General features: G+C 30.7%; 1 protein-coding gene across 3 annotated transcripts in view; it reads right to left on the bottom strand.

The window, feature by feature from the left end:
* The window catches only part of LOC125068774 (protein sprint), a 210,668-nt gene that overhangs the window by 136,638 nt on the left and 54,413 nt on the right, over positions 1-19,617 (bottom strand). The window contains exons 1-2 of one of the 3 annotated variants that reach the window (XM_047678080.1): positions 12,611-12,780; positions 7,272-7,552 (exon numbers count right to left, since the gene is read on the bottom strand). The exons of 1 other annotated variant lie outside the window; for it this stretch is intronic. In XM_047678080.1, coding sequence (XP_047534036.1) covers positions 7,272-7,441 — 170 coding nt within the window. In that variant the 5' untranslated portion in view covers positions 7,442-7,552; positions 12,611-12,780. Of the gene's footprint in view, positions 1-7,271; positions 7,574-12,610; positions 12,781-19,617 lie in introns of those variants that run through there. One more of the 3 variants, XM_047678081.1, reaches the window with a different exon arrangement.

Raw genomic sequence — 19,617 nt, forward strand, 5'->3', positions numbered from 1 at the left:
CGATTGTAATGAAACTTGGCAGTTTTATTTTAGCCTATATCGCGAATTATCCAGAAAAAAAAACCAATTATTTTTATGTGTCCTTCAAAATAAACGTATGTAGATCATTATTCTGCCTGTGCAAAGTCAGTGCATGTAATATTTAAAATTGCAACGTTTGCAACCACGAGAAATGTTTTAATAATAAATATATACATTCACCGTAATAACTTACTGGTACTGGTTTTTCAATAATGAGTAGTTCATTAAAAAACCAACTAAAGTCCTAATTATTTCACTAACAACCGTAACTTTCTGGATAACTAGATATATAACTTAGGTCAGAGTTTTGAAGCGAAACGATCCTTAGCCCGTAAAAACAGTTTAAACGTATAGTTTCAAAAAGTTTTAATGGAGTGCGGACAGAACTTGGGCTATATAAACACCGCAGTCTGACCGAGGGGACTTCATAAACTGGATGGTAAAAGCATAGTCATTAAATTATATACAGGATAGTAATAGCAGTATTGATAGGCCGTCGAGTAAATGAAAATCACTATAGTCCTGATGACGTGCACTTAATATTAAATAAATTTGTTGTGCATACATTAAAATGGCTCGACGTTCATTATGTCAGACGAGTTACTTCTACCAGGTATTATCTTTTATATCTAGACATATTATAAAGTCTGTTTGTAATATTAAAATAATCCATTTTTACTAAATGCATGTGTGTACTAAATGCGTATGTGTATGCACGGTACCTATACCAAAATAACATTTGTTACAATTTTTGTCTATCTGTCTGTCTGTCTGTCTGTTCCGGCTAATCTTTAGAACGGCTGAACCGATTTCTACGGGACTTTCACTGGCAGATAGCGGATGTAACGGAGTAACTTAGGCTACTTTTATTTTAGAATTATATATATAATTAAAATAAAACCACGCTACATTATCCAAATAACTTAAATTCAAACAACGCACACGAAGTCGCGAACTCTTATAAAACTAGATCTGTATAATGGCATGATGAGTTAGTCTATAATAGCGATGTATAGTGTTAATATACATTGAATATTGTGTTGGTTTTCTATTATTTTTAATAAATAATAATTACTTTAAACACACGTCATGATACAGGATCAAATTATTATTAATATTTAGTAATTAGGTTCAGTGTTGTAACTACCGAAAAGAACCGAAAATCAGACATCACTACTTTTCACAAATGAGTAACATAGTCATAAGCGTTATAGGAGTCTATAAACTTAAACTCAAGCTAAGCCCCAAGCGACGACTAGTACGGTACAAAGGTCCTTTATTAGGCTCACATACATATTTTTCAAACAAGCTATAATAAAAATGAAACCATAAAATAGTCTGTTTCAGCACTCGAAACTAAAAAGGTTTTATCGCAACGCAGTTTCTCATACAATACTTAATTATGCTTATCTCAAAACTTCCTAGTTAACCTTATAGGATAGTTCATACCATAGCAGAGGTTAACAAGATGTATAGGAAGTAAATGGACATATGATTAAAGGCAAAGACTGTAGCGTGTATGAGAGTTACCAATTAAAACGAATATTGAATCATCATTTGATATGGGATGTCGAACAAATATTACATCAGCATACATCTCTTTAAATAATAAAGATTTTTTTTTTATTTAAATATATTTTGTTCGAAATTTAAATAAACTCAGAACGATTTTTGTTTTGACAATTTACCGTAGGGTCATTTTTTTTATTTTTTTATAATGACTTTTTCTCTCAGAAACTGCTAATATGTGGTCATAATACACAGGTTTTTGGTGCTTTGTGTGTGATTGATGTGATTTTATATTTCCTAAATACAGTTAAATGAATTTACTCCAAGTAAATATGATTAAATAGTACTACAAGGTTGTCGTCATTGATTGCTGTTTTCCTTATAATTTCACTATGATTAGATAGTGACGTATGTAACACAATACAAAGTTTATTGCCCGACATTGCAAATTAAATAATGAGGCAATTGACAGAGTCGCCGCGAATAAATTGTCAAACACGTACGCAATCAAAATTGATTCGTGTTTCCTTGAAACGGTTGTAATCGATCCTTATTGGGATTTAGAAGATTATATTACTTTAATTATATTTTATTTTTAATAAACTAAAATATGTTTAATAATGTGTGATAAATAATTGCCTTTTTGCTTTGCAGTGGCTAGAACTAGAGAATTTTGATATTTATGTTTACAATTTCTCTCGTGCTCGACGAAGAAAAACTTTGTGACCTAACCACCATATATTGGTATCTATGTTCCTTACTTTACGTTTAGATACTTTTCATTAATTTGTAGATACTGGCAACCTTTATCCGTAGATGGTAAAGAATATATATTCTTTATAAATTCTCTTTTTGTTTTATCAAGTTGCAAAGACAGATTTCGCACTGTGTACGGTAAAAAACGGTGACTTACGAGTATGTATGACATCATTACATTTCGAAACAGATAAGAGGGTTTATATACAATGTGTAAGTGCTTCCTACAAAATACGGAATAAATTTATATATATTTATTTTTATGTGTATGCTAGTAAATTATTTTAATGTAAGTATGAGCAAGTTCTATTTATTTTTGTATTCATATGAACAAGAGTTGTGCATTTTGTGCCCTACGTTCTCTGGTAGGTTACATTTAGTGTGTTTTTTTTTTTATTGTACAATACTTTAGTATTTAATAAATTAGTGTAATACAACATGGAATTATTGTGAATGAAAGAACTATCTAGGATTTTTTTTTTGTTTTATCGTATCACTCTTTTCTGTATTAAAAAACGAGAAATAATAACATTTACCTACACTAGGATGGTACGTATACAACCTGTAATATCAGTCCATTTTATTTTTATTTGTTAACCTTTCGATCCTAGCCAGGTTACTAGGCCAAAATACTAAATTATTGTAGGTAATATCATCGGTCATTAGAACGTGTGCAAGATCAAGATGGTGGCGGTTGTTCAGTGTACCGAAATGTTTAAAATAACGTTGAAAGATTCCGTAACATAGATACATTAAGGTTAAGCTAATAAGTATGTTAAAAAAAAAACTTTCAGAATAATATTTCACATAAAAACTTAACTCCTTGGTGTAATAAACGTTGATGTTGTATATTTAAACGAAACAACACTTTATTTATAAATGTTATATAACCTTCAGTGTATTTTAAAATGCATGTTGCATTTATGTAATATAATTGTTAACTTTGCCAAGTTGCGAAGTTGGCAAAAAGCGCCGTGCGTGACCGGTTTGCTAGTAAAATGATAGGGATTGACCCTCTTACGGTACGGACTCCTGTGCTCGTCTAATCACTGTGGGTATTAGTCGTAAGCTATAATCTAGTTTTAAAGTATGTTACATGCATTCCTAATTCCGGTACAACAAATATTTACTTTTAAATTTCGAATTTCAAGGCATTTGCTTGAAAGAATATAAGTATACAAAAAAATATGTTCCTTACAAATAGGTTTATTTATAAACAGATAAGCTTTTATTTTTACTTGGTTATAGGGCTCTGTGCAAGTTTGTCAAGTAAACACAATAATACAAGTCAATACTTGTATTATTAGCAGCAATCTGCTTGCCAGGTTTGAAGGCTGTCTGATCCAGTGAAATTCTTGGCAAGTAACATCTTAACCTCCAAGATTTGTAGTGCATTGGGTATGTAAAGAAAGGTTATTATTTCTTACAGCGCCAATGTCTATGGGCGGTGGTGACCACTTAAAATCTGGTGGTCCATTTGCTCACCCGCCTTTTCTTTTTCTAAGAAAAAAATCCATTTTATATTTTTAATTTAGTAAGGTTAAAACGTTTCATCATCAGCATTTTTTTAAATTTCAACTGTAATGTCGTAATATATTTTCAAAAATTAAAAACAACTAAAATGACTAACGCTGTACAGGGAATCGATGAATAATAACAGATAAACGCAATTGACAGGCATTGCAACAAGATGGTAGCTCTTATACCATTGACTTATGTAACACACATCACACATGTACCTAAGTATGTATTATGTACTATAACGCTGTTATTTATTTTTGTTATTAAATCTGTGATATTTATTATATAAATCTTATCACATTATTAGATTATGTTGACCCAACTCTGCGCATGCGCACCACCCACCCATCACGCATTCTACCACCAAACAGCAATACTTGTATTGTTTATAATAAAGAACTTTTGTATTAAATGTTCTATTTTCTTTGTTATGGCATCGAAACAATAGGTGTTGAATATTATTGATGTTAATCATAAACTATCTTATTACATTAATAAGCTTTTATTATCAAATATAATAATTTTCTAAATGTGTGATAAATTTAATTGATAGAACAGAACAATCAGATTTCAAATTAAATTGAGACGAATGTACGTGAATGATTGAGGATGTGACCAATTTATGCCGTAGGCGAGACTGAGGTGAACGATCCTTGTTCTTTTCTCAAGATTAAAGATTTTTTTTTTTTATATTGGAAATAGACATTGCTGGAAGGGCTTTGTGCTTCTACGTCTGGTTAAGACCACCGACTCTTAAAATATTCTATAATAACCTAACCTAACAGCAGTATCCAGTATTGTTGTGTTCCTCTTTGAAAGATGCGTAAGCCAGTGTTACTACAGGCACAAGGGACATATCATCTCAGTTCCCAAGTTTGGTGGCGTATAGGCGATGTAAGGGATGGTTAATATTTCGTACAGCACCATTGTCTATGGGCGTTGGTGACCACTTACCATCAGGCCCATTTGCACATCCGCCTACCTGCATCATAAAGAAACAAAAATCCTTGAAGATAGCTGTAAAATATAACTAGCACAAAACAAGTACTCGCGGTTGATAAGTATACACACATACATACACACACACGCACGCACGCACGCACGCTCACACACATATACAATATACATATAATTTGTCACTTAACATTATGTGAACAAATTTCAAAACACATTACAAAATTCGTCATTAACGTAAACTTATCGCATCTGTGTGAATAACATTTAAAGATATTTACTTGAAAGTCACTTACAAAGCATCAAAGAAACCGTTCGAAAAATTTTAAGGTGGTTATTCTTGTCATGCTGAATTAATCTTTAATGCGGGTTGAAACACTCGAATACAAATCAGTAACTAAGCAAACAGGCCACCACAATTGATACTAATAAAAATGCAATTATAGTACACGTCTCGATTCTACTTCTCTTTAAAGCATGGATGCATCCGATGAATCTCTAATGCGTCGTACTTGTTTATTCAAACGTTTAAAATGAACGCGGAAGACAATGGGAAAAATGTTGATTTGTTGGTAATGTATGTCATGAATGAACAGCTTTGATGATAAGTCCAGTCGTTATATCTAGCTGTCATAACACTGGTATTCTTAAAAGTTGTTGCATTACAACGAAAACCTAAAACTAGTTCATAAAACTGCAAACAAACGAATAGTGCATGAATAAAATCAGTTATTTAAAACGATATAATACACATGGTGAGACAAGACGTGAAATTTATAGATATTCTTGAAACATTTCACATTAGCTATCTAAGTTGGCTGACGAAAAATTAGTGTCATTGGTAGTGGGTAGATGAAGTTTCCGGGAACAAAAGCGGAGAGTTTGGGTAATTTCGGCAGTACACTAAAGATACGAATGTGAATATTGCGCAATATATCATATCATTTATAACTATTTTGTTAGCTTACTTAGATTGGGCTTATAGCATATAACACGATGAGAGCGTAGATAGCGGAATCGAAGTTACAGGGGGAAATAATAAATAAGTCTTATTATTCATTAAAAGAGTACTTTTTAGAAAAAAACGCCTGGATTTAGACTACCCGAGTCTATCCATCACAAGACACTAATTATTGTAAAAATACAGCATTGTTAATCTGTATATTTGAAAAGAGCAACTATGCGTGTTTCTTGCCGTTTCTACTCGCTGGAGGCTGCTTTCCGAAACGGTGGTAGTATTTTGATATCGACGATTCAAAAACGCTTCATTGTGAAGTTTACTTGAACAAAATTGATTTGATTTGATTTTGTTTTGAAAAAAAAATATTGAAAGGATTCACAGACCTTTGCGTTATTGTATTTCGGAAAAATCTTTTTTACTACTACTAATACTGTTAGTGTGTCGACCGCAGTACTAAAGGCACACTTTAACAACTGCAAAAGTAAGAAACTCGATATTGATTTACACGATATTTCGACAGTCGCACCTGTTGCGGTCACGATTTTACTGGTTTAGCAAATTACGAGTATTGCATTAGGAGTACAAACTGATTATGTCCATCGTGTGGTAACTGTTCGGCCTTCACTATATCATTTCAGATAAATTACTATTTTGTTAATAATATTGAACACATATTACGTGTAAATATTACAATATTATTAAAAAAGATTCCTTCTAGCTGATTTCTAGAAACTAGCAAGCTGCGCAACACATATTATGAAAATGCGTAAGTACTCTATTCCTTAACTCATTATCAAGTAGAATAGCAAAGAAAGAAAACAAAAGACAAGAAAATGTTCAGAAACAAAATCAGAGGCTTCACGTGCTTTTAGGGTCGCGGAAGCGTGAACAATAACAAACTCTTAACTTCTGGACTTCTTGAAAAATTAACTCAATAACTTTTTATGGACAGGGGTTTGAACCAAGAACATGGGAATCTACGGCCTTATAACCTAGACGACAATCGACCGACGAAGCAGGTAAGAGTAACAAATTACATCCATAACAATTATAATTAAAATACTTAGTGCGAAGTGTTTTATAGGAGCTTAACGTCGGCTTTGTGCAGGTACAATTAAAGCATTATACCGTTTTTTAAACAGTGACACAAACAAAATAATAAAAACGTGCAAAGCGGATCTTGCGGATCAAGCGGAGTGATGACTCACTGGTCGCATGCCCTGTGCTTTTTTATGCGCCCTATTAAACGTCTTACAGTTCTCCGAAACTACTGAACCGAAATACAAACATTTAAGAGTATTTTTTTTTCCTCAAAATATTGTTTTGTATATAGTATATATTATATTAGCTAGTATATAGTAAATCAAACGTACGGAATATAAAATATATTATGTAATTATTAATAAAAAATAATAATAATATAAATTAGTAAATCTTAAAACGTATAATAACAAAATATTAAATTAGCATAGATTTTTTTTTTAATTCACTAACACTGCTAACTCTTCACACAGTGCCCAAGTTTAATCTAATTAAGAGTAAAACAAACCTGTGTGCCACGTGCCGACGTCTCCATTGTCGTCTTCGATTTGGAACGCTATCTAACGAGGATGACCAATCGGCATCAGCGACACCTCGATTAGATCTCGATACAGCGTTCCTTGCTTCAGCACTTCTAGCGCTTTCCAGAAGTATCGCAGTGTACTTCGTTATTAACATCGTTTCACTATCACAAACTCTTTAAATTTATCACATAATAAATACTCACTGGTGTTACACTGACACTATTTCATACGTATTAAATGTTTGCACAATTATAAGGACTTTTGTCTAAAATTAAAGAGAAATTAAAAAAAAAAACTCTTTAATAATCTAGTTCGATGTTCATAGCTGTCCTAAGAATCATATGCAATTCCAATAATTTTATCGCCATTAAAAAACAAATATTTCACATTATTTTTAACAAATTCGTATAGGCATTTGTTTTACCACGGATAGTAACACATAAACTAAATGGAAGAACGTCACGGCAGAGTGACCACCACCATACTATCCCTTCTAACAACGGGATACAGTGAATTATGTTACACTCCCACACGTAACGATGTAATGTGCATTGAAATAATAACTTGGCCAATACACTGTTTCCTGCGTCATTAAAATCATTTCATTAAAAACTAAATATGAAAATATTGTTATACCTATACAATTTGTTAATATGAAAAAACATATATAATTATTAAAATGTTATAACTGACTTTGTCTATCTTAATTGAAGTCTAAATTCAGGCAAAAGTACTGCAAGGCAAGATAATGACAGCTCATAATGTGTTAAATTTGCATTTACAGTTTATTTCATGCTCAGTAGCAATTAAAAACACAATTTTTAATACCCTTCATTTATATATTTCATACTAGTTGTCGCTCGCATTTTAGGTGTTGGTCACGTGTTAGGCAAAAAAAGTTGTCTATCTCCTTCCTTGGAGATCAAGTTTGCTTCTTACCAAATTTTATCAAGATCAGAACGCGCCAAAAGATATATGTATATTGTCAAATATAATTGCAGTAACAATGTTAAGAATTTCTTATATCGATCGGAAGTACAAAAAATCAACCAGTAATAGTAACGTTACTTAATATATACAATTAAAGTGAAAGCCAGTGGAAACAAAGCGGCAAACGCCATCAAGCGTACATCCTATGTATCAGAATAAATACTACTAATTAAAAAAAAACATTCACTGACGATGTTAAATGCAAAGACTGACATTATATTGATAAAACAATTACCAGAGACAAAACTGGGATTGTTGACCATATTTCAGTACTATATAATTCAATGAAAATAAACTGTTACATAGAAATAGCAACGTAATAAAACGCATATAGCTCAAGGCTGGTATAAATTTTATAGCAATTTGGCCATTACTTTCAATAAAAATAGCCTCAAGTGTTTATTCAACGAACCACTTACAAACAAATCTCAAACGAAATTTGTCTGATTGGTGTATCATTTTTCGAAATATACTAACCTGTTATAATGTTCTTATCAAACTTCCAATGGATTATTTTAATTTGTAACATTAGAACTGTTTTCAAATCTCACTTTAAAAACAGATTTTACAAAACAAACTACATATTCATTTGAATTTTAATAGGGAAATAGCGATATTAATTGGGAGCATTCGGTGTTCAGTTAGTTCGTCTGCCTTTGAGTCACGGTGGACACTATAATAAAATAATAGATATAATCGAACCTATTACCTGAAACTCTTGTATCAATTTGGTGTAAAATTTAATTTTTTTTTTTTTAAATAGTATTTAATTTTTTTTTTTGAAAAAAGGATAACAATGATGAACGATGTGTAGGAACATAGCAACATTGTTTTCTATTTCAGGCTTTATATCAGTTTTTATTAATAAATATATTGATGAAAACGGATGTGTAACAATTCATCTCACTCGGTTGATAAAACTGGTTTAATATTTAATTTTGTTGTAATCCTCACTAATATTATAAATGCTATAACTGTGTGTCTGTCTCTCTGTTGATCATTCACACAAGCCTCTGAACATAAAATTATTGAAATTTGGTGTGAAGCAAGCTTAAACTCCAAGGAAGGACATAGGCTACTTTTTTATGCATAACACCTGACAATAAAACTCGTAAAAGTAGGCAAAGCCGCGGACGACAACTTGTATTGAATAAGTAATATTAAAATTATTTTACTACATACAAAATAAAGTCTTCTAGAATAAATAAGTAGGATGAAAATATACCAAAGCTACTAAGCTCTTGTTGATGATCGATAATAATTATACCAAAATGTAATATATTTTTTTTATTAATTTTCATTATGTAATTTATCTAGACCATTTAGGTAGTTATGCTATAACTATTCTCAAACATCGTTAAACCTACAATGCAGGAACGTAGTGAAATGTACTCCAACGACTTTCCTTTACAGAAAACAGGGTTTCGCCTCGTAGTAAGAATAATGGGGGTTGTACTAATATTATTGTATTAATAAGAACTATCACATAACATTATAATATTAGAACATATAATTTTATTATAAGCACTTAAATATTGCTTAATGTTGTCGCGAGTAATTTATCTAAGACATATTTTGTAATTATGATTTATATGAATTATAGACTTTATTGATATCATAAGTTACGATAAGATTGAATTTATAGCTAATAACTAAATAATAAAATTGGTTCATTTATAATTATAATGATGTGATTAAACTGACGCAATCATTTTTATTAAGCCCATTTGGCAGTGGGCAACACGTGTATCTTAGCGGTTAGATGGTTGTGGGTTCGAATTCAGGCATCACTTAACTTTCATGTGTTTAATTTATGTTGAATGAATTAAATTCATATCATGTCAAATGAAAATCTCTTATTCCACCCTTATTCCATCTCGCTGCTCCACCGGTGAAATAAACTTTCGTGAAATTTACAAGCTATTTTACTTTTTTAAATAATATTTAATGAAAGAGATACATCGAGGCTATAAATAAAATATAAAACAATTCTCAAAATGTGCCATAAAATTGGCCGAGCGTGATTATAGCACGGGTCGTTTACTGTTAACGGATAACTTTATCTCGGATCTGGCTGGGATAATTGCGAGACAACGTCTACGCCGATTATAATTTATAAGCTACAATATCTAGAGATCGTCGTGTTTTATCTGCGATAGTTTCCTGTTAATGTCATTTCCTTCGACCTAAGTGTAAAATTTAGAAAACATTTATTAACAATATAATTACTATAAAAAAATGTGTTTGTTAAATCGCCGGGCATTAAAAATGAAAAAAACTGTTCTATTTTTTTAACGGCTTGAATTTCTATGATTCGAATACTATTCCGAGTTTATTTTCAAATCAAATCAGTTAACAAGCATTACAGAATTGAATATACAGTTAAGGTACCTCCCCAACCTCTCTCAACCAACATACGAAACTGACCGGCAATATTTTATAAAAGAAACAATGTAGCTTCGTAAAATAATCTCTTCATAAATATTCAACGAGTAGATAAGTTCCCGTCCCGTTACTATAAGAATATTATCTGAAAAATATTAATTGAATGTTGTTGGTTACATTAAGTATTAATAACGCTTTGTTGATAATTGAATTTAATTAATAAAGGCAATAACTAAAAACACTACTTTTTCCTATAATATCATTTTAGGATATATGCAAACTTTAATATGCCCAATTTATAAATTTTAGTACATTTTTTTTAAATGATCGAATTCCGTCAACAACTCAATGAGGTCATACAGATTCTATTGGATCCGAAAACAACTATAAGATTATGTATAAAGTTGTAGGCCTCAAGTTCGAGGACCAATTACATATACATATAGGAACTGCGTTTCTTATATGGCTTAGTCATTTACTCACTGGTATTTATTGGTTTCCCTAAAAGGCAACGTCGATTTGATACAAGTGATGACATTTAATTCTTAGGTCATAGCTCATCCTTTATATGTTATTTTTTAAACTTGATGTAAAAACGTAAACTTAAGTCTGAATACATTCGATTTTAATTCTAAATTTAAAAACTTTTTTTTAATATGTATTTTTGGTATGTTAAAGTCTCAGATTATATGGCCAATGTTTAAAATTATCATTATTATAATTTTAATTGTTGAAGGTTTCCGTACGACATTTTGTAAAGTATTTATTAGTTATTAATATGAGTATATAATTTTGATATTAAATATATTATATTCCTAACAATTTACAAATAAATATTTCGGTTTCGTTCAACTTTTAAATATGTTGGTATGTATATTGTTCTAAGTTTGTTATCTTGTAAACAAGTAGTAACTTTATAGGTACAGATAGCGCTGACACAAAATAAATACACCTCTGTAAACATACATGTATCAGTTTTGTTTGTAACAATAGATTTTGCAGTCAATACAAAATGTTCAATATTTGCTTAGCGAAGTCAAAGAACTGACAGATTAAAACATAAATGTTTTAAAACGTAGCGTAATTAATATCATTTAATTAAAATATATGTTTATTACTTGTTGCACGATTATCGGTAAATTAAGAACAATTTAATATAATTCTTGATAGCTTATTACTGTTTCAGTTGAAATTTTATTATGAAATTACATAAGTAGTAATGTATAATATATACAAAACCTTTTTTATCTTCAATGTTAAACAAGTAACAAATAATTATAACGAATCAAATTAAAAAACAAAATACAATTCTTTTACGTATATTAAATTATTTCTTTATATATCGTCATATAATATCAAAAAGCCGTTAAAGTTGGTGAGATATAAAAATGATTATGCATTAGTATTGTATATATGTATATATTATTGTGTAAAAGACCGCCAACATTGAACATCATGGCAGCCAGCCAAGGAATGTCATGCTCATAAACCGAGGACTTGTCAAGACGGAGTATCATCGCGAAATAATTGCACACCTGAACTTTGCGACCCATTGTTATACGGAACACTGTCTTTACATATTTTAAAGACGCAGAGAAATATGAACACCATTATTATCCATATCTGAAATATGTTTAAAATATAATAGTATTGGTTCGTTTTTTTTTTATGAATAGTAATTAGAAAATGACGAAATTACGATAATCTTTAGTGGGTGTTGATTAGATCATTTGTTGTTTGACAAGTTAAACAGAAGTTAAAATGATTCATAACTAATTCACTGTTAATAACTGCTATTAATTAATCACGATCGATTCCTTGTAAATATAGAAAAAAATACATAGGTCAATGAACTTCAATTAAGCAAACCAGAAGTACATTGCGAGTTTAATTCTAAACGTCACAGTAATAGTGTAACAAAAGCCAATAAGATCCATGAGTTACCTACTTCACATTTCACTCAATAAAAAATCCTTTAATCTTATATGTGGGCTAAGAAAGGTGCACTTGTATGGCTGGTCACTCGAGCGGTACCAAGCTTAAATACGTATTAAGTTTGCGGTATTTTCGCAATTCACAATCGCACTATCCAATCGTCCGATCGGAAACGTCGGCGCCGGCGCACTGGCTCGAGGAACGTGCGTACGCGCCCTGCAGGACGAGTTCAATTTGAACTTGCGCAGCCGAATGCATTTTGGATTTCTTATTGAGGACGCCTAAATAATTATTTTGAATAGAGCTAAATGGAATTCACCTTTCTTTCAAATAAAACATATCTCTTTCTAATATATCTGACATTTTATTTTTAATTATATAATAGTTTTCCTTAGGTTTATAATATACGTAATTTTAGATTAATAGTACAAAATATAATGATCGACTTTTGTTTGTATTGTTTAAAAATACGTAGTTATCGTTCGAGTAAATATTTCATAAATATAGCGACAATGTATTTGTTATACATTGTCGCTATATTTATGAAATAATAAGAAAAATAAACGAAACAAAAATTTTATAAAATATGTTGCAAAATGAATAGGTATAAAACACACATACAATTGTATGTAAACTAAGCGCTATCAGCGGTACCATCTTCATATCTTTAACATCGAATGAATTAACGCAAAAAAAAAAAGTTTCTGTGTTATTGAAATTTGTGACTTATTCCAACGTGTCAAAGTGTATTACGACAGCAATTGTTCCCAATGATTTGTTTTCATCACAAATGGTCTGAAAGTAAGCAGTCGTGATTTTAACAACATTGTACAGCAGGCGATGTGAAAGAAACATAAAAGCGCGCACGAAGTCGGTCCAACCCTTTGATGGTACTGTCGATGGTCTCTCCCTCGGATTTTGCAATAAAACTCACTATCCTTAAAAGGGAAACGATTACAAAAAAACGTTATACAACTTTCCTTTTCAAAGGGATGAGGATGCATTATATGGAATAATGTTATCTGGACGTAGCCTTTTATAGGCATCCGTGACTCTAGAGCAAAAAGGTCGACAAAACGAGCTGGACGTTATACGAATAGCTTGCTAACCTCCCGATGAAAGTAAAATGTATCTACTGCGATAGAAATTCTAGTAACAAACTATTTGAAATATTCAAATTATTGATTCAAAAATTTAAACTATATTTTAAATAAAACCTATTTTCTTTTTGTGTTTTATTTCGAATCAATATTTTCAAGAATAACTTTCAATAAATACAGCTACAATACTTACAGCCATGTACAAAACAATTTATTTTTGGTAAGCGCACTTATTCTCTCGACTTTCACCAGTTTATATTAATGTATTCTTTGGATGGATACAAGTTTTTAACCGTTGTAAGAATTCGATTGATAAATAAAAAAGGTTTTTTTTATTTTTTATTAATTAATATTGATTTAAAATGAGAAGTGAGGAAATAAACAATTTTAATTGCATTATTGTTTTATCGCATATTATTTAAAGGAATATTATTTTTAATTTAATACATATATATATATTTATTATAGGTACGTTGGTATTTTAGACTGTAATGAATTGGTATTAGGTATATTTATAATAAAACAATCTATTTCCTAGTTTTCTGCCGTAAGATATAATTAAAGTAGTGAAAAAGAGATTTAAATTCATCATTAATGATAATTTTACACACATAATATTAAATGTATCTTTCTATATACTGTGTAAGTAACGAAATTCGTACCAAGGTATAGTAAAGAAAAAATGGTCGTAAAATTCGTGGAATAAATGTAAAATATTCCTAATTGTGAAAAATAAAATTTAAATATATAATATAATAATGTTATGTACATCATATTTTGATCTCTTAATCAATTAAAGCAACCTATTTAGAACGTTTATTTCAGAAGTTATTAGAAACGAGAATAGAATTTAATTACTTAACACAATTAAATATTTAAGCGAAGAGAAAACATTCAAGGTTACTTTCTTTACCTGACTGATTAAATTTGTATCAGTTTTACCTGCCACCTTTGGGACCCTGACTGACTAATGAAGGCAAGCTATGAATACATATTACAGCATTAGTGTTCCAATGATACTGCATAATTAATAACAACAGCGCTCTTCACTCTATCGGCGAGACGCTTTATATAGACTTAACAATCTACAAACAAGCACATGGCATAACGATGAGACTACATTTTAACAAACTAGTGTATTTTGTTTTTCTTTTTTTTTTAATATTTTTTTAAGAAAAGATATATTAAGAGATAGAACATAGATAAGGCAGACGGGCAAATAGGCCACCTGATGGTAAGTGACACCACCAAAATATTTTAACAAGGAATTTTAACCATTCCTTACATCACCGACCTTGGGAACTAAGATATTATATATTGTAGGGTTAACTTACCCTTCAAACCGGAACACAACAATACTAAATATTTATAATAGTTGCTTGGCGGTAGAATATATGTAAATATGTATATGACGAGTGTGTGGTACCTACCCGGACGAACCATCGACAGTACCATCAAAGGGTTGGACCGACTTCGTGCGCGTTTTTATGTTTCTTTCACATTGCCTGCTGTACAATGTTGTTAAAATCAGGACTGCTTACTTTCAAACATTTGGTATTGTTGGTTAGGTTGGAGTTTGAAATTCACATTTGGAGTCTCTCAATGTCTCGTGTTAACTTCTTGCTTTACTCATATTTCAAGCTCAGTTAATGCCATGACGTATTTTGTACATAAAAAAGATATTTTGAAGTCGAAATAAATGACACGTACGCCGTGGCGATACAAAGTTTTATAGCTAACTAAGTGTACGTAGTTATTGTAAAAACGATTTGATAACAAATGGTACAATATCACGAAGAATTATTTCATCGAAACCCAAAATTCTTATTTAATATTTTTATAGTTAGTAATTTAGTAATAAGAACTTAGTGTTTGGATTTAAAATACCTACTTATAGAAATCATAACAATTTTAAATTTCATACTAATGTTGAATTATTATTATTTTTTACGCTGTCTAGACAATTATTATGTCTGCATATTGTTCTTAATTAATTTAGCATCGGTTGAAGCGTAAAATTGCTAAAACCTTGTAATTGGTCGAGATGCCTCTAACCGATTACAAACACCCGTGTTACTGAATACAATTATTACCGTATAATTTTAATTTTCTTTGAATATTTTATTCAATATTTTACAGCAAGATATAGTATGCATTTTAAAAATATATAACTATGAATAATTTTAAGTGAAATTGTTAAAAACGAAAAAAAATACAGAGAGATTAAATTTGACCGAAAAAAAAAGTAGATGAGGCTCATTACATAATACCAGAATATATAGACTATATCAAACGTAAAGTTAGTATTCGTTACTTTCCATTCAGAGAATAAAACATAAATTCTAGACATATACCGATCTATTTCATTTGAGAAAAAGAATTGCCGGTTCTTCTAGCTAGAAGACTAAATTCGGAACCAGTAGTGCCGTAATACTCAATTCAAAGCTGTAACGTAACAATTTTATTTTGATACAAATGTGTACAAGCTCGAACCTACTTCAATAAAGTAGGAAGAGTGAATTCCGAAAATAATGGTGTTTTTTCAAAAACGACTGCATCACTATTTTAACAAAATGTATTAAGTATCACGTTCGATCAATTTATCCAAACATAATTATGATGCGATAAAAAAAGGCTAGTGCCGATATAATTTGGTCAAATACTAAAACCATTACATAACTTTCAAATTATAATATGGGTTGGTCAAATGCAATGACTTGAATGAATGTGCAAATTTATTTGTATTGTCAATTTACTGTCCGACTTGGCATACTATACTGGCTACACGTACCTTTGTTGTATGTCTTTGTAGGGCAGTAAAACCGTACTGTAAACTTGGACGTATTGCATACAATGATCGGTGTTCGTATCTTCGATAATTCAGAGATAACAAGTCGCGATTTTGTATTTATGGAACCACTGCAAACCAAGTTCTAGTTCAGAACTTAAAGTCTTAAATTATTTGTACCAATTCATCTAGCTCTAGTCTCTAAAGCTAGTGAATATTAAGGATGTGTATATCTTTTTACTATTTGGCTTCTAGTATTAATTAAACGATTTCTAAAGTACTTCAATAACTTCATCGTGTAAAACTTGTAGGTTATGTCACTTCAAACAATTCTTAAATGGTTAAACGTTTCCATTGAAACTAAGATATTGTGACATCCCTTGCGACATTGACTTACTTATTCTTTAAACAATAACACAGAAATTTCCTATTTTAAGAACATTATTTTGTATAATTTATGAGGCAAGAGTTTGCTTTAGTCGCGGTTCTCCGAACTTAAATAGTTCTTACACCTTGTATGCGGCGCTAAAGATTGGAACGAATAAAAAAGGTGACGTTCCTAAAGCTGTGATACTAACTTCAAAACAAGCAAACAACAATAACACGTGTTAATGTAACTAAGCACTAGAGTAATAATCGAGTGGTACTTAAAAGCAATCCTGCCAACATTAAATTCATATTACGTCATAATATTTATTTTTAAACTTACAAAATAAAATTAATGAACATTGAAATATCTAAGCGTTATATTCTACTTATTTAGTCGTTTCAATCTATACAATTCATGTCTACATAAAATATCCCCGGTATTATAAATCTTTTGTCAGTTAATATACAAACTAACGTAACATGTGTTACAAAACTCACAACTCACATCACGTGTGCAAGAGTTGCAAGGATTCAAATATAAGATTTTATAAACCTTATTTCGTTTACAATAAAGACTATTTTACAATCATAATTTGTCACCGTGTTCCTAGATTAGCAATTAATAGCTTTATAAATAAATCTAACAAGCGCTATCTTTATACGAGACTTAAAATAGATACAGTTGCAAATGGCAACATCATAAACTCTTTCTTGTGAAAAATAAAATTTAAGCATACAACAACATAACAGTACGATAGCTCAATAGTAGTAGAACAGCCTTTTCACTAAGGAGAAAGTTTGGAACTTATTCCACTACGTTGCGACGCTGCTTCAATACCGGTTGGTACTCATGTGGCAGAATTTCATCCGACATATACAGGTTTCTTCACGGTTTTTCCTTCACCGCTGACCAAGGTAATGTAAAATACGAGAAAGTACTTCTAACGTATATTATAATTATAAACATGAATTAAGCTGCTTATAAATATATTAAAACTTAACAAATTGACTTAGTTTTGTTTATAATGTGGCCACAATACATTATTCAAAATTATTTTGGGACAACCTCTATAACCATTACTGTAATACAAAACAAGAAACCTATACAATAAACAATACAATACCATTAACTAGTTAAATTACAAATCTATCAACTTCTCGTTGTTATAAATGATCAGAAAACCATTTAATATTAAAGACGCTAAAGGTGTTACTTGATATGACAGATAAATTACAAGTTAACCTTTTCAATTCAACAAACGGAACAAAACATTCTTTAGTTGTGAAGGCCTGTTCAAAACATTCCTAAGTTATTCTATCAATAGTTTTGTATTTACTGAGGAAATTGACCGCTTAGGTATTCGAATAGTATAAATAAATAAACGATCAACGTATATGTTTATTTTTTATCTTAGACGATAACTGGTGTTCGTGTAATGTACAGTTTCAAACGCATTACGTAAAACAAACATGTTAAATAAAAAAATACGTTACAGATAATTACATTTGACCGTGACCTTTAAATTGCAACTGCAGACTCGACTGTTTTTTTAATGGTATTACAACAGTAGCTTAAGCTATTTCATTAGGAGTCATTTATTTTTATTTTTATAATCATAGTGCATAGTCAAGTTAATAAAGACATTGCACTTCGGAAAAATTAGGGGAAAGCTAAATTTTTGGATGGATCTTCCTTTTGTGGTTCTCAACAAAAACCCAAATAATCTTTGCTCGTGATCATGCTCGAGCAAATATGGTCCAGAGTCTGCCCATAGACATTGGTGCTGTAAGAAAGATTAACCATTCCTTACATCGCCAGTGCGCTACCAGCTTTGGAAACAAACATGTGCTCTGTCCTTTATTTTAGGCTCAATAAGCCAAACATTCTGAATGTAGATTCTACCTAAAAAACGAACAAGAAGTTCAATGGAATTTTATTCATGGCATGGAATGGAATTCAATGAGCATGAACTCCACGCTTTTTACAGGTATTTTATACAAATTACAGGCCCAAACTATTAATTTTACAATACAATTAATTTAATTTAACAATATATAATACCGACACAATAAACGAAATTGATATTTTAATCTGTAAAATGATACCGTAACGAATCATCACATTATTAAGTTCATACATTGAGAAATTTAACCATTTATTAGTAGTGATGTAACGAATAATACTTTAACGAATACGTTTATCAAACCTACTAACTGGCAAATACAAAAACCATTACGAATAATTCAACAACTGTTCTTTTTTACTAAGAGATTTTACTGAAACAACTAAAATTTTCCGCTGACAAGGCGATTTATTTTAGGGTTTTTACTTTTCTCTAAAAAGTAATATCTCTCTGAGGCGAATGTACATGGCCCTAATGAAAAAAATTCCTTGGCCAGTTTTTCCTTGGAGAGTTTGTTTATAATATTCGCGATGAAAATATTTACTATTCGTCGAATGTTCGTAATCGTTGCATCACTACTTATTAACATATCAATAATTACACTCCCATCCCTCCTCGTATTATATTACCGTTTTCAATAGGCCGTGTTTCAACGCGAATGTAAAATGATAGATACGGGGGAAGCACACGTGAGCAGTTAGGTGATTAATTACAATCCATGATCTATTATTCAAAGCATAGAGTACAATTGTCTGCATTCGTCATATCGGTTTGGTGATTAAATGATTAACATTGTATTGTTTAATGGGAACGTGAGACACATTTTTGTATTTACATTCGCTCATTCACCTGAAACCGA

Source organism: Vanessa atalanta, chromosome 14, assembly GCF_905147765.1.
Source record: "Vanessa atalanta chromosome 14, ilVanAtal1.2, whole genome shotgun sequence".
Classification (NCBI taxonomy): Eukaryota; Metazoa; Arthropoda; class Insecta; order Lepidoptera; family Nymphalidae; genus Vanessa; species Vanessa atalanta.